Source organism: Grampus griseus (genome assembly GCF_964374135.1).
Source record: "Grampus griseus genome assembly, chromosome: 2".
In the NCBI taxonomy this organism is placed as follows: domain Eukaryota; kingdom Metazoa; phylum Chordata; class Mammalia; order Artiodactyla; family Delphinidae; genus Grampus; species Grampus griseus.
The window spans coordinates 145,668,051-145,683,274 of NC_139018.1; the positions used below are offsets into that span (position 1 = coordinate 145,668,051).

General features: G+C 51.2%; 1 protein-coding gene across 1 annotated transcript in view; it reads right to left on the reverse strand.

Annotated features, from left to right (window-relative positions):
• Nucleotides 1-1,275: 1,275 nt before the first annotated feature.
• ENTREP2 (endosomal transmembrane epsin interactor 2) overlaps nucleotides 1,276-15,224 on the reverse strand; it is a gene marked incomplete at both ends in the record, with an annotated part of 360,480 nt that continues 346,531 nt past the window's right edge. The window contains 4 exons of the mRNA XM_082648142.1: nucleotides 1,276-1,598; nucleotides 2,667-2,741; nucleotides 3,333-3,554; nucleotides 13,098-13,173. Coding sequence (XP_082504268.1) covers nucleotides 1,276-1,598; nucleotides 2,667-2,741; nucleotides 3,333-3,554; nucleotides 13,098-13,173 — 696 coding nt within the window. The remainder of the gene's footprint in view (nucleotides 1,599-2,666; nucleotides 2,742-3,332; nucleotides 3,555-13,097; nucleotides 13,174-15,224) is intronic.

A 15,224-nucleotide genomic window follows, 5' to 3' on the forward strand; every position in this document is an offset into this window, starting at 1 on the left:
GTCTCGAGCGGAGAAGTTCCGGCTATCATCACAAGGCCTGATTTATATATTGGTCCAGCTCTCACCTCCGGACGGCAGTGACCGATGATAACATTAGGAAGTAAAGCGTTGGCAGCTGACGAGGGGCTCCTCGGGGTGTCTGGCAGCCACACTCCAGGATGGCACAGGTATCCCCGTGGCTGCAGAAAGTCCTTGAGGACAGCGCTGCTCCACGACCCTGGTTGGGAAGCAGCTGCTGCTGAGGTTGCCAGAACAGGGCGGCCCAGGGGTCCTAGAAAGTCCAGGGCACCCAAGCTGCTGTGGCGAGGCTTCTGCGCACCCAGCTCGAGGTGGGGGTGGTTCACGGAAAGGAGTGGTCGACAGGTGGCATCTTCCAAAGCAGACGTGGCGGCTGCCGCCCGGCTGGGGAAGGGGCTGCTCTGAGTCATCAGAGACCCCTGAGGCCAGTCTGGCGAGGGCAGATGTGGGAGAACCCCGGGGGCTCGCCATGGGGGCTTATTGTTACGGGGCAAATAACTACTCAAAGTGCTCTGTGCTGAGCTGGCTAAAGAGACAGTGGAGAGACAGCCAGAGAGGAAGCTGGGAAAATGCCCTGGGGCAGGGAGAGGCAGGGAGGGGTTGCCCGGGAGACAAGGTGTGGGGGTTGGGGGTGCAGGTCCCTCAAAGCCCCTTGCCACAGGGTGGCCGGGCCCCCCTGGGGAGTCCCTCATTGTATGTTTGTTCACAGGGTGGCCCTGTCGCCCTGCGGGCATAAGGCTGGACCCCCGCTGCCATCTGGGCTAGAATGACTTACTTTCTTAAAAATCAGCCTCTAAGAAAGGGTTGATCATTGATTCAAACTGCAAGGGGAAATGGGCTCATTGCCTGATGGACTCCTCTACCCCTTTAAACACTAAACTAAATCGGGGTGGGGTGGGGACTGGGGTGCAGGAGAATCCTGCTGTTCCATGGCCCCGACTGTGAAGATACTTAAGTTTCTTCAGCTACATGTGTGTCCCCTGCCACTGGATCGCTGTCACGTGGCTAGTTCAAGGGGCTACCTGCCTGACAACAGGGAAGAATTCACGATGGACACGAGAGAGTCATCCACTGTATCACTGGGACAGGTAGGAAGCGTCAGCCCCCAGAAAACAGCCGATGGGGTCCCCCTGGAGGAGGGAAGGGCCTCCGCCGCTTGATCCACCCGGGGAAGCAGCCTCTCCCCACAGGCCCGGCGTCCCCGGCAGGGACTCTGGCACCAGGTCTGTCCATGTCCACATCCAGACGGAGGCGCCTTCACAGCTGGTCCAGGACACGGGCGCTGAGGACGGCCTCCTCCACGTGGCACTCCTCGGAGGGGATGGCCGAGCGAGCGGAGCCCACCACGTGCCTCACCTCCACGGGAAGGGAGCAGCTCGAGTGTTCCAAGAACTTAGCCACCAAAACCCTGGCGTCCGCGTAGGCCTTGCTGTCCACTAAGGAGTGCGGCCGCTCTTTGGAGACTGTCTGTAAGGCCTCTGGCTTTAACCGCTGGTCCGTTTTCCAGGCATCTGGTTCCCTGGGGGGTGAAAGCTGGGGCCGACAGGCACAGGCAACCATGACAGAGTGAGACAAGGAAGCTGAAAACCAAGGGAAAATGCACCATCTGAAAACACCCGACACAAAACAGAAGGCAGCCGTCCACTAACTTCTCCGAAAAGCAAACACAGGGATGCTTGGGACAAGCTTTCCGCTGGGATTTCTGTGTTCCCCAGCTGGCCGTCGCTTCGCATGTCCCCTGGCATGGCCTGGCCCCTCGCAGCCCTGAGTTCAGCCTGCAGTAACCTAGAGGGGCCGCAGCCTCCTGGAGCCAAAGGCTGGAGATGGGAGGGCAAGATTCGAAGCCGGCCAGCGAGAGAAGTGCAGGGCGGGGCAGGGGTCTCCATTCTGTGTGCCTCTCTGCTGGAATTCCCGAGCTCGCAGGGGGGCTGCCCCTTCTCAGCCTTCCCCAGCTCAGTGACCTTCGCCCTTGTGGCTTGGGTGGCATTTGGAGACACGTCTGCCTTAAGAGCAGAGCTGGGGGTGGCAGAGGGGCAATGAGAGCGCCCTCCCCACGTCAAGGGCACAGACAGCAGCCACCTCTCACGAGGCAGCAGAGTCGCCCGAAGCCCAGGGCCTTGTGCTCAATGCTCCCCAGGCCGAGGGCAGGGAGACAGAACCAGCTACCAGCGGGCCCCAGCCACTCCAGATGACCCTCCAGAGAGAGAAGCTCCGGGCGGTCAGCTGTGACCAGCTCGCCAAGCACCAGATTAAGACCCGGTTGCTCAATCTACGTTTCAAGTCACACAAGGAAACACGTCCTGGGTGGTCTGGGGTATTTCTGGTGGCAGCGAGCAAGCCTGGCAGTTAAGCATGTGAAACTGTGTAAGATTCACACGGGGGCCCGTCTCCCCTCCAAAGAGAATCTCATAAGTACAGTGACACAAGCAGCCGTGTGGTGTTAAATTAGCTGTAGCCTCTAATACATCTGCCAAAAGAGCAGGGGAGGCAGGGCAGGCCCACCTTCCAAAGCCCAGAGATCTGGGGCATCGCGTGCCTGGGTGACCCTGGGAGGGGCTGTGTTTAGACACAAGGCAGCCGAGGACCTCTGGTCACCCCTGCCCCCCACACTGTGGTTATCAAAGGGTTTCAGAAAAAGAGCGTCTCACCGGTTCCCCGTGCAGCCCGGGACAGTCCTGCTTCAAGGTCCTGGCTGCAGGATGGGGTGTGTGACGAGGCATCACCTGAACCAGAAAGAGAATTCAGTTAACACACAGCCGGGGAAAAGGAATTCCCGATAACACCAGAGTAACCCTCCTGAGGATAAGAAATGGATTTCAGATGCAAGAGCAGCAGAGGAAAACTCCTGAATTTAAGCCAGCCGGCTCCCAGGTGGCTCCCACCCGGGGCAGGTGGCGTCCCCAGGGCCCGTCACTTCCTCAGCGTGGCCCCGGGCACAGGTAGCAGGCCAGTGCCACTGACAAACCTAGTGTCCCTCATCCCAATCCCCCTCTGCATCTGGGGGTCCGGGCCCCCAGGAGGCATGTGCACAACAGTAACTGTCACGCAGCCGAGAGGAGGCTGAGGCGACAGGGCGGTGAGTAGGATGCAGGGGGACGACTTGTGATCAAGCCACCGCAGCAAGCCTGGTGGGAGCACAGCAGGGGCCCCAGACTGTCCGCCCCCCTTACAGGCTCTGGACATCGAGACCACATTCCCCGTGTGGCCCTGAGGCAGGGCCCAGGGCTGGACTCCACTCCCAGGGGGCACCGAGGCCTGCAGTGTCCGGGCAGAGCCAGGCACGCCCTGGGGATACGGGGCTGGGCCAGCTGTACCTGACGCCCTGGAGGGGCCCCACGAGGTGGGGTCGCTGGCAGAGCGGGCCACGCGCCTGGGACCTGGCCGCGCCCGCGTGCCCTGGGGGGGGCCCTCAGGGGATGTGCGGCGCGGGTGTGCGGCGGGCAGCAGGGTGCCCGTGGGGCCGTCAGAGGGTGGGCGGCTCAGGCCCGGCGTGGCAGTGCCCTCGGGGGCCAGCAGGCTGGAGCTGTCGGCCGGCGCTGCAAGGCAAAGGACACGGCGTTAGCGCTGGTGCTGGGCAACTACCAAGCCGCCCCCACACGGGACAGTGCCGCCCACGCGCCCGTCTGCCACCCAGGGTCCTCCCAGGGGGTGGGGGCAGCCCAGCCTCCAAACTCCAACCCTGGACAAACCCTGTCATCTTGCGGGCGTGGAAATCCTGCCCAGGCTGATAGTGCTCTGTGTAGAAAGTATGGGGGGACCAGACGATCCCCCAGGAATCATTCCAGGAGGGGTACGGGTCTCCACGAGAGACTCCAAGTCAGAAACCAGCCGCGTCTCCCATCCAGGGCATCCCCTGGGGGGTTTGAAGTACAGGAAGGTGGGGGTCACGTGCTCAATGGGCAGGGCCCATGCAGAGAGAGGTCGGGGCTCTGAGGGACCCCAGGGCACCCTAGCCAGGCACCGGTGCCCACCCCACGCAGGGGGTGCAGCTTGGGCCCAGAGTGCAGCCCCTCGTCAGGCAGGTGGGGTAGCCCAGCCCTCTAAGAACAAACCCGCCCCCCCCCCCCCGCAACTGTGCCAAAAGGCACATCCTCAGTCCAGCCCTGCCCGGCTCGGAGGGTGGGCCCGGCCATCAGGGTGTGAACAAGCCCCAGGGGATTCTGATGCCCCGAGTGTGAGAACCGCTGCTCTGGACCGGTCATGTCATGCCGCTTACGCTGGGCTTTACCCCTTGCTTCTCCGCAGGTGGCCCCTGGGGTGGAGGCTGGACCAGAATCTGTCTAAACAGGGTCCCCAGTGGACCTGTATACACATCAGGGCTTGAGGAGTGCTGCCCTCTACCCTCTTCTCTCCCATCACCAGACCACCCCCGGGCGCCCCTCCCTAAGGCTCCTCACTGCCCCCCTCCCCCCACTGAAGTAGACGTTCAAGGCGAGTGGCCCGCATGGGGAACATATGCTAAGAACCACAGCAGCCTGAACTCTTACAGTGGGGGAGGCTTTGAGATCTGTTCCTTCCTCCCCTTCCTGTGGGTCCTGGGGGAACTTCTCTGCTCCCAGGGGCCCTGCGAGCCCCACATCTGTGCACATGTCCTGTGCCCAGGGCCCACCCAGTCACCCCCAGCCCACAGCCGAGGAAACTCTGCTGAGCGAGGGCGGGGAAGAAGGTGGCAGGCCACCGAGTGGGAGCTGGCGGAAAGCGGACCCATTCCGGAGCACACGTGTTCGGCGCCCCCCCTATTCCCTACTGTCTGCCGCTGCCCTCCTGAGAGATGCTTTGAGACCATCAGTCCCATGAGTCCACCTGGAACAACAAAGATGAGACAGACCTCACATCTCACATACAAAAAAAAAAAAAAAAAAATTCTTCAGGACGATTAATCCTTTTCCTCCTTTAAGATACCATAAGAGTAGAAGAAAATATGGGAGAATAAATCTACTGCCTTGAGGGGGTGAAAGACTTTGTAAACATGATAGAAACCATAAAGGAAAAGCTTGATAAATTTGACAACAGCAACAAAAACATGGTAAACTTGTGTACGGCAAAGGCCTCATTAACAGGCTTCAAGAAGCAAAGCCTGAACTGGGGAAGCAAACCTGCCATAAATAGAGTCACTCTTACACATTTTCTCACTTCTCTATTTAACAAATATTTTTCTTATAAACCAGAAAAACAAAACAAAAACCAAAAACAACCAGAAATAAATAAATGCAACAGAAATAAATGGACCCAAAACAGACCTACAAGTTGACGATAGATATGTAAAAAGGTGCAGAAACTCAATCCTATGTGTGTGTCAAGTTCACCTACAAGGACGGTAAAGGTCCCCAGGAGTGACAATGTCTTGGGGTGTCACAAACACTCTTGGTGGGAACATAAACTCGTCATAAAACCCTTCCAGGACACAGTGTGGTCAATACATCCAAGTCTAAAATACACATTCCCCTGGACTCAGCAATTTCCCTCCCTGGAATTTATCCCAAGGAAGTAATTGGTCAAGTGCTCAAGACCAAATGCATAAATGTAGAAAAGAAAATATACTTTCCTGTCTCCTTAGAAAACTTCAAACCTAGACATTGTCATTACTAACACTCTCAAAATCTTTTCAAAAATCACCCAGCAAGTATATTAAAAGTCTTTTGAATAATATTCATTCCTTCACATTCTTTTGGATCCCAATTCCCTCTCTCTCTCTTCCACAGCTTTACTGAGGTATAACTGATATGCAAAACACCTGTGCCTATTTACTGTATATAATTTGATGAGACTGGACATATGTACACACCCTTGATCCCAAGTTGCTTTTTTTTTTTAATTTAATTTTTTTTTGTGGCTGCATTGGGTCTTCATTGCTGTGTGTGGGCTTTCTCTAGTTACGGAGAGTGGGGGCTACTCTTCACTGTGGTGCACGGGCTTCTCATTGGTGGCTTCTCTTGTTGCAGAGCACCGGCTCTAGGTGCATGGGCTTCAGTAGTTGTGGTGCGTGGGCTCAGTTGTTGTGGCTCGTGGGCTCTAGAGCACAGGCTTCAGTAGTTGTGGTGCACGGGCTTAGTTGCTCCGCGGCGTGTGGGATCTTCCCGGACCAGGGCTTGAACCCATGTACCCTGCATTGGCAGGTGGATTCTTAACCACTGCTCCACCAGGGAAGTCCCCCAAGTTTCTTAATGTCAGTGAAAATCCAGTGGTTGAGTTCCTCAAGGAAATGCAAAGAGTCATGAGTGACAAATGTGACCTAGCTCTGAATATAAGTAATTAATAGAAAACTTATAAAATTAGGACAGCATTACAGGAAAAGCTGTAAGCCCAAGGCTGGTCACTCTCATTTCTGCACACCCTCCCCTCCAGGGTTGTGTCATGTGCCTACATTTTTATAGAAGTCATAATCGTGGTGGACCTCCAGGGTTTCACCTAACGGATCGAAAACATTTTTCCTATTAATGTGTAGTGATATATTCAGCTTGTGTAACACATTTTCCTGAACTCTTATTAATGGACTTCATTGTCCCCCTCAGTTTTTACTGTTATGGAAAAGGCAACAACTTATCTGCATGCTTACTTTTCCTTTTTCTGCATTACTCCCCGGGGGTGATTCTAGAAGTATGAACACATCTAATGGCATGAATATTTTCATGGCTCTGCATCCCAAACGCTTTGCCAAAGCAGTGGGCTGACTTACAAGCCACCAGTTAGGGCCCCCATGTCCTCATCACTATTTTGTTATTTTAACAAATAGCAAAACAATATTGTTTAAAAAACAATAACAGAATCTCCAAAAAAACAAAAAAAAAAATTCTAGAGCTAATAAGCGCACTCATCAAGGCTGCAGGATTCAAGGGGAACACATGAGTGAATCCCCTCCTATTGATTCAGAGTCAGTCCCATGTACTGACGATGAACACGCAGAAACCAAAGGTGTAAACCCAGTGCCATCAACAGCTGCTCCAGAGAAAAATGAAACACGAAACACACACACTAAGGAAAGCTGCCCAGGATCTGTATGCTGAAAACAATACCGTGAAACCAAAGCTCGAAAACCATGGAGACAGACTGTGTTCACGCCTCGGAAGACTCAGCTTTAGAAAGATGGCGATTCTCTAAAATATGGCACAAATGAACTTATCTATGAAACAGAAACAGACTCACAGACGTAGAGGACAGACTTGTGGTTGCCAAGGGGGAGGGGGAAGGGAGAGGGATGGACTGGGAGTTTGGGATTAGCAGATGCAAACTAGTACATATAGGATGGATAAACAACAAGGACCTACTGTATAGCACAGGGAACTATAGTCAATATCCTGTGATAAACCATAATGGAAAAGGATATATATGTATAACTGAGTCACTTTGCTGTACAGCAGCAATCAACATGGCATTGTAACTCAACTCTACTTCAATAAAAAGAGAAAGATGGTGATTCTATCCAAATAGCTGTACAGGTTTAATGCCTGTCAAGATCCCAGCAAGGGAGACTTCCGTGGCAGTCCAGTGGTTAAGACTCCATGTTTCCAACGCGGGGGCCATGGGTTCGATCCCTGGTCAGGGAACTAAGATTCCACCTGCCGTATGGCCAAAACAATGATAAAAAAATAAATTAAAAAAATGAAACACAAATACATGGAGGCTAAACAGTGTGCTACTAAGTAATCAAGAGATCCCTGAAGAAATTAAAAAAATACATAGAAACAAATGACAACAAAAACACAATGACCCAAAACCTATGGGACGCAGCAAAAGCAATTCTAAGAAGGAAGTTTATAGCAATTCAATCTCACCTCAAGAAACAAGAAAAATAAACAATCTAACCCTACACCTAAAGCAACTAAAGAAAGAACAAAGAAAACCCAAAGTCAGTAGAAAGAAAGAAATCATAAAGATCAGAGCAGAAATAAATGAAATAGAAACAAATAAAACAATAGCAAAGATCAATAAAACTAAAAGCTGGTTCTTTGAGAAGATAAACAAAATTGATAAACCATTAGCCAGAATCATCAAGGAAAAAAGGGAGAGGATGCAAATCAATAAAATTACAAATGAAAAAGGAGAAATCACAACTGACACTGCAGAAATACAAAGGATTATAAGAGACTACTACAAACAACTATATGCCAATAAAATGGACAACCTGGAAGAAATGGACAAATTCTTGGAAAGATACAATTTTCCAAGACTGAACCAGGAAGAATTAGAAAATATAAACACACCTCTCACAAGTAATGAAGTTGAAACTGTAATTAAAAATCTTCCAACAAACAAAAGCCCAGGACCAGATGGCTTCACAGGTGAATTCTAGCAAACATTTAGAGAAGAGCTAACACCCATCCTTTTTAAACTCTTCCAAAAAATTGCAGAGGGAGGAACACTCCCAAATTTGTTCTACAAAGCCACCATCACCCTGATACCAAACGAGAAAAAGATATCACAAAAAAAGAAAATTATAGACCAATATCACTGATGAACATAGATGCAAAATTCCTGAACAAAATACTAGCAAACAGAATCCAACAACATATTAAAAGGATTATACACCACGATCAAGTGGGATTTATGCCAGGAATGCAGGGATTCTTCAATATAGGCAAATCAATCAATATGATACACTGTATTAAGAAATTAAGTAATAAAAACCATATGATCATCTCAATAGATGCAGAAAAAGCTTTTGACAAAATTCAACACCCATTTATCTCCAGAAAATGGGCATAGAGGGAACCTACCTCAACATAATAAAGGCCATATATGACAAATCCACAGCAAACATCATCCTCAATGATGAAAAACTAAAAGCATTTCCACTAAGATCAGGAACAAGACAAGGACGTCCACTCTCACCACTCTTATTCAACATAGTTTTGGAAGTCCTAGCCATGGCAATTAGAGAAGAAAAAGAAATAAAAGGGATACAAATTGGAAAAGAAGAAGTAAAACTGTCACTGTTGGCAGATGACATGATACTATACATAGAAAATCCTAAAGATGCCACTGCAAAACTATTAGAACTAATCAATGAATTTGGTAAGGTTGCAGGATACAAAATTAATGCACAGAAATCTCTGGCATTCCTATACACTAGCAACGAAAAATCAGAAAGAGAAATTAAGGAAACAATCCCATTTACCACTGCAAAAAAAAGAATAAAATACCTAGGAATAAACCTACCTAAGGAGGTGAAAGACTTGTACTTAGAAAACTATAAAACACTGATGAAAGAAATCAAAGATGACATAAACAGATGGAGAAATATACCCTGTTCTTGGATTGGAAAATACAATATTGTGAAAATGACTATACTACCCAAAGCAATCTACAGATTCAATGAAATCCCTATCAAACTACCAATGGCATTCTTCACAGAACGGGAACAAAAAACTTTACAATTTGTATGGAAACACAAAAGACCCCGAATAGCCAAAGCAATCTTGAGAAAGAAAAATGGAGCTGGAGGAATCAGGCTCCCCAACTTCAAACTATACTACAAACTACAGTAATCAAGACAGTATAGGGCCTCCCTGGTGGCACAGTGGTTGAGAGTCCACCTGCCGATGCAGGGGACACGGGTTCGTGCCCCGGTCTGGGAAGATCCCGCATGCCGCAGAGCGGCTGGACCCATGAGCCATGGCCACTGGGCCTGCGCGTCCGGAGCCTGTGCTCCGCAGCAGGAGAGGCCACAACAGTGAGAGGCCCGCATACTGCAAAAAAAAAAAAAAAGACAGTACAGTACTGGCACAAAAATAGAAATATAGATCAATGGTACAGGAGAGAAAGCCCAGAGATAAACCCACGCACATATGGTCACCTAATTTACAACAAAGGGGGCAAGAACATATAATGGAGAAAAGACAGCCTCTTCAATAAGTGGTGCTGGGAAAACTGGACAGCTACATGTAAAAGAATGAAATTAGAACACTCCCTAACACCATCCACAAAAATAAACTCAAAATGGATTAAAGACCTAAATGTAAAATCAGATACTATAAACCTAGGGGAAAACATAGGCAGAACACTCTTTGACATAAATCACAGCAAGATCCTTTTTGACCCATCTCCTAGAGTAATGAAAACAAAAACAAAAATAAACAAATAGGACGTAATTAAACTTAAAAGCTTTTGCACAGAGAAGGAAACCATAAACAAGACGAAAAGACAACCCTCAGCATGGGAGAAAGTATTTGCAAATGAAACAACAGACAAAGGATTAATCTCCAAAATATACAAACAGCTCATGGAGCTCAATATCAAAAAAACAAACAACCCAATTAAAAAATGGGCAGAAGACCTAAATAGACATTTCTCCAAAGAAGACATACAGGTGGCCAAGAGGCACATGAAAAGATGCTCAACGTTACTAATTACTAGAGAAATGCAAATCAAAACTACAATGAGGTATCGCCTCACACTGGTCAGAATGGCCATTATCAAAAAATCTACAAACAGAGGCTTCCCTCGTGGCGCAGTGGTTGGGAGTCCGCCTGCCAATGCAGGGGACGGGTTCGTGCCCCGATCCGGGAGGATCCCACATGCCGCGGAGCGGCTGGGCCCGTGGGCCATGGCCGCTGGGCCTGCGCGTCCGGAGCCTGTGCTCCGTGGCGGGGGAGGCCACGGCGGTGAGAGGCCCACATACTGCCAAAAAAAAAAAAAAAAAAATCTACAAACAACAAATGCTGGAGAGGGTGTGGTGAAAAGGAAACCCTCCTGCACTGTTGGTGGGAATGTAAATTGATACAGCCACTATGGAGAACAGTATGGAAATTCCTAAAAAAACTAAAAATAGAACTACACATGATCCAGCAATTCCACTACTGGGCATATACCCTGAGAAAACCATAATTCATAGAGTCATGTACCACAATGTTCATTGCAGCTCTATTTACAATAGCCAGGACATGGAAGCAACCTAAGTGTCCATCGACAGATGAATGGATAAGGAAGATGTGGCACATATATACAATGGAATATTACTCAGCCATAAAAGGAAACAAAATTGAGTTATTTGTAGTGAGGTGGATGGACCTGGAGTCTGTGATACAGAGTGAAGTAAGTCAGAAAGAGAAAAACAAATACTGTATGCTAACACATATATATGGAATCTGAAAAAAATGGTACTGATGAACCTAGAGGCAGGGCAGGAATAAAGACGCAGACATAGAGGATGGACTTGAGGTCACAGAGCGGGGAGGGGGAAGCTGGGACAAAGTGAGAGAAGCATCAACATATATACATCACCAAATGTGAAATAGTTAGCTAGTGGGAAGCAGCTGCATAGCACAGGGAGATCAGCTTGGTGCTTTGCGACCACCTAGAGGGGTGGGACAGGGAGGGTGGGAAGGAGGCTCAAAAGGGAGGGGATATGGGGACATATGTATGCATATGGCTGATTCACTTTGTTGTACAACAGAAACTAACACAGCATTGTGAAGCAATTATACTCCAATAAAGATGTATTAAAAAATTGAAAAAAATGATGTATCTTAAAAAAAAAAAAAAGCTTCCAGCAAGGTATTTTGTAGATACAGGTGAGCTGATTCAAAAATGGATATGGAAAGGCACAGGCCCTACAGTAGCTGCAACCTTGACAAAGAAGAATGAAGTGGGAGGCATTCCTTTCCTGATACTGAGGCTTATTACAGAGCGACAGCCATGAAGACAGGGTGGAATTGGCAGAGGGGCTGACACACAGATCAATGGGACAGAACAGAACAGGGACCCAGAAGCAGACCCATGCAACTATGCTTGACTGATTTTTGACAAAGGTACAAAAGCAAGAAACAGCCTGGAACAATTGGACCTATACGGGCAAAAAGAATGACCTTGACCTCAACCTCACCCCACACAGAAATTCCGTTACTACCTGCTTGGCCTGCAAGCCCCCTGCCAGAGCTTCTTGTGTGTTCCTGCCTACCCTCAGGGCTGGCCCCTCAGAATCTCTCGGGGGAGCCCAGCTAGCTGCCCAGGGTCGTGAGGCAGTGAGGAGGGCCCAGCCCTGCTGAACGCCTCCAGAGGGGCATCTCAGACACCCTGTCCATCTCCACCTGCCCCGAGGCCACAGATAGAAACGGGCCCTGGAGCCGCCATGCTGCCTGGCCTTTCTAACCATGCTTTCCTGGAGAACTGGTGGTTTGTGGGAATCACGTGGCTGGAATGGGGGCCCCGGCTGCAGGCCCTCCCCCCACCCCAAGCTTTAGAAGGCGCTGCGCCCTGGAGTAGCCTCTGGAAAGGTGGTCACTGGATGCCACCTCTTAGACAAGCTCCTGACGGCTGCCTGGACTCACCAAGGGAAGGGCAAGGTCACTTCCACATTCAACTGTAGCGACCCGGGGCCCCTGCCGCTCAGAGGTGGCCTCGTGAAGGATGGCCCCTCCTTATTTCTTAGACGTTACTTGAAGTGGGGACGGCAGCAGCACAGAGGGCCACCACGGTCACGGTCCTTTCTGGGACGCTTAGTCATCTCCCAAGGTGGCTGACTTTGGTCTCCAAATAAATGCACCCACACGAGCCTGCTGGGGACCTCAAGACGAAAGCTCCCCAGGGACGCCCCCCCACCCCACCCATCTGTTCCCCCTGCTGCCAAGCTTGTCTGCTTGCCTGTCACCTCGGACCACCTTCCCCACCCCGAGGTTTGTCCTGTGGCTCCCACCCCGTATTTGGGATCTGACTTCTCACACTTTTCCTGCCACGCCCTCCAGGACACAACCTCAGGCCCCTGCCCTCCAGCCTCCCCCTCCGCAGCCAGTGGGCAGGGAGCCCCCAGCTCTGGATCCCCCCGGCCCAGCCCAGCCTGGTACGATCTTGCTCTGGAAAGGGTCCATCGCAGACTGCGTCGCACTCTTCTTCAAATCCATACTCCTCGAGTGAGAGAGAAAGGGCGCTGGGGGAGGCGGACAAAGGCCCCCAGGGAAAGCAGGAGGCCTCCCAGCTCTGACCACTGGGGGCAGGGAAGGAGGACAAGTGGAACCTTCCATGTACTTAGCAGGAGAGGCTGCAGCAAATTCCCCCCCTTACAGAGGAAGAGAAGGAAAAGGGAGGAGACACAGCCTGGAAAACTACCAAGTTAGTGTTTCAAAGACTGAAAAGGGTACGATTACCTTGCGTGCTGAAGCCCGCGGTGGCGTCTGGGTCCCCGGAGCCGGGCTCGGTCACTTGCGGGTCCCCACTTGGAATCTACGGGAAGAAAGAGGAGGCCGCGCGTGGGTACTCTGCTGTCTGTGGGGCACATCACAGCAGCCTCCAGAACGGCAGGCTGACCCTAGAGCTTGTCTTCTAGAGACAGGTGCTCAGGTTGCAATCTTCTCCCCTAAATGTGTGGGGTGGGGGGTGGGAGGGTGAAGATGCCATTGCCAAGGCCAAAGCCCCTTCCTCGGACCTTCTGCAATGAGAATCGTGTGCCCCCGAGGGCCCACCCTGAGCCCACTCACCTTCCGCTTACAGGCACCATTTGGGGCTGGCGGAGGCCACACAGGGTCCCCCCTGTCACCAGAGGAGGTGGGACAGCCCCTGCCCTCACTTCCCACCCCCTCCTCTCTTCCCTGAAGAGTAAGCCCACGACACCAACACTCATGACACCCCAATGCTTTGGGCCGGCAGTTTGGACACAAGTGGGCACTGAACGAGCTCTGGACGCCCCAGAGCTGCACGTGCCCTGCCCTCCCTTCTGCCTTCCGCACGTGGGATCAAGAGGCTGTTCCCAAGGCCGCCCTCCCTGCCTAAGCTCTGCCGGGGTCCCAGCCGCACAGGGGGCCTACGCCGGGTAGAATGCGGGGCCCCGAGCCCAGTCACATGCCATCCCTTCCTGGTGGAGGCTGGCCGTGAAGCTCGAATGGGGTTGGACCATCATCACACTTTTGCAGCTTTCTTCTTGAACGAGAAGAAAGGCCTCGGGAATGTGAGGGGAGAGACCAGCCTCCTCTGCTGGTCAGGGATGGGGCACGTCTGCTCCCCGCTTGCCGGGCTTGGATCTGCCCCACGCGAGCGCGTCTGTCCCATTGCTGCTTTAGGGCACAGCGGCCCCTCCCAGGCCGTGCGCCTGAAGGCCATGAACCCTGTATGCACGTGCCCCTCTGCCATCTCAAAACACGATTTCTGGCCCCTTGTGGTATTTCAGAACTGCTTGCCAATCATGAGCTGGGGGAGGCCAGGAAAGGTGAGGCGGGCCCCTGCGGCCTGGTCTGGTTCCAGCTCAGTAATTATATTTCTGCCTCCCTGGACTCCTGCCCCTTCAATGGGGTAGCTGATGGCGCCCACCTCTCCTCTGTCAAGCGGGCTGGCGTTGCAGCAGGTGCCGGGCTGCTGCTGAGCAGCAGAGAGCTGCTCAGATGGTCCCTTGGATCCCACGTGTATGTAATACCGTCCTGCACTCAACGCTCCCTCTCTGCCAGGGAGGGGAAAGGATGGGAGAATTCACACCGCCTCACACCAATACCCTGTGTGGAAAATCTCTGTCAAGAATCTCCTGCCAAATCAAAAAAAAGGGACCATGCCCCGGAGGTTCGTTTCCTTTCATACCTCTCTTCCTGTATCTAACCCTCAACTGGACTCTTTTTTTCTTTTTTGTAGGGGTGGGTGGCAACTTCAGTCCTGAAAAAAAAGCTTCTGGTAATAAAGAAATATACATGAAACAAGAGAAATAAAACACACAGTGAGACAAGGTCGGGAGGAAATTGGATGCGTGTCATACTTTGCAGAAGCATCGCTGGCTTCCCTCTGGCGCCCGGTCAAATTTGGTTTCAAGAGGAGACAGCTCCTGGGAGCAGGAAATTGACCACCTTCGGCGAGCAGGGTGTCAAGCACTGAATTAGAATGTGGCCTCCCCTGATGTCCAAGGCCACCTTGCCGCAGCAAGGCCGCTCACTTCACAGGGCATTGTCCATGAAACACAAAGGCAGTGGAAGAGGTATATTTGCGGCATAGAATTGAAGTTGAAATCCGAGTTTAGCAATAAAGGTTCATAACACAGCTCCCGCAGGGCTGTCAGAGGAGAAGCCTCATGTATAACGGAACGTGGACGCTCCAACGCCTGCATTTATTTATTCCCAGAGGCACTATTTTGACCACTTATCGTAATTGAAAACTCAATCGGCATTTAGGCAAATAAGCCAAGTTCCCCTCATCTCCCTTTCTCCTAGGAACTTGGGGGGTGAAGACGTCCTATATGGAAATTCTACGCTGTTTCTGTAATGAGTTTCCCACTCCTGGGTGAGGTCAGCTGGCTATGT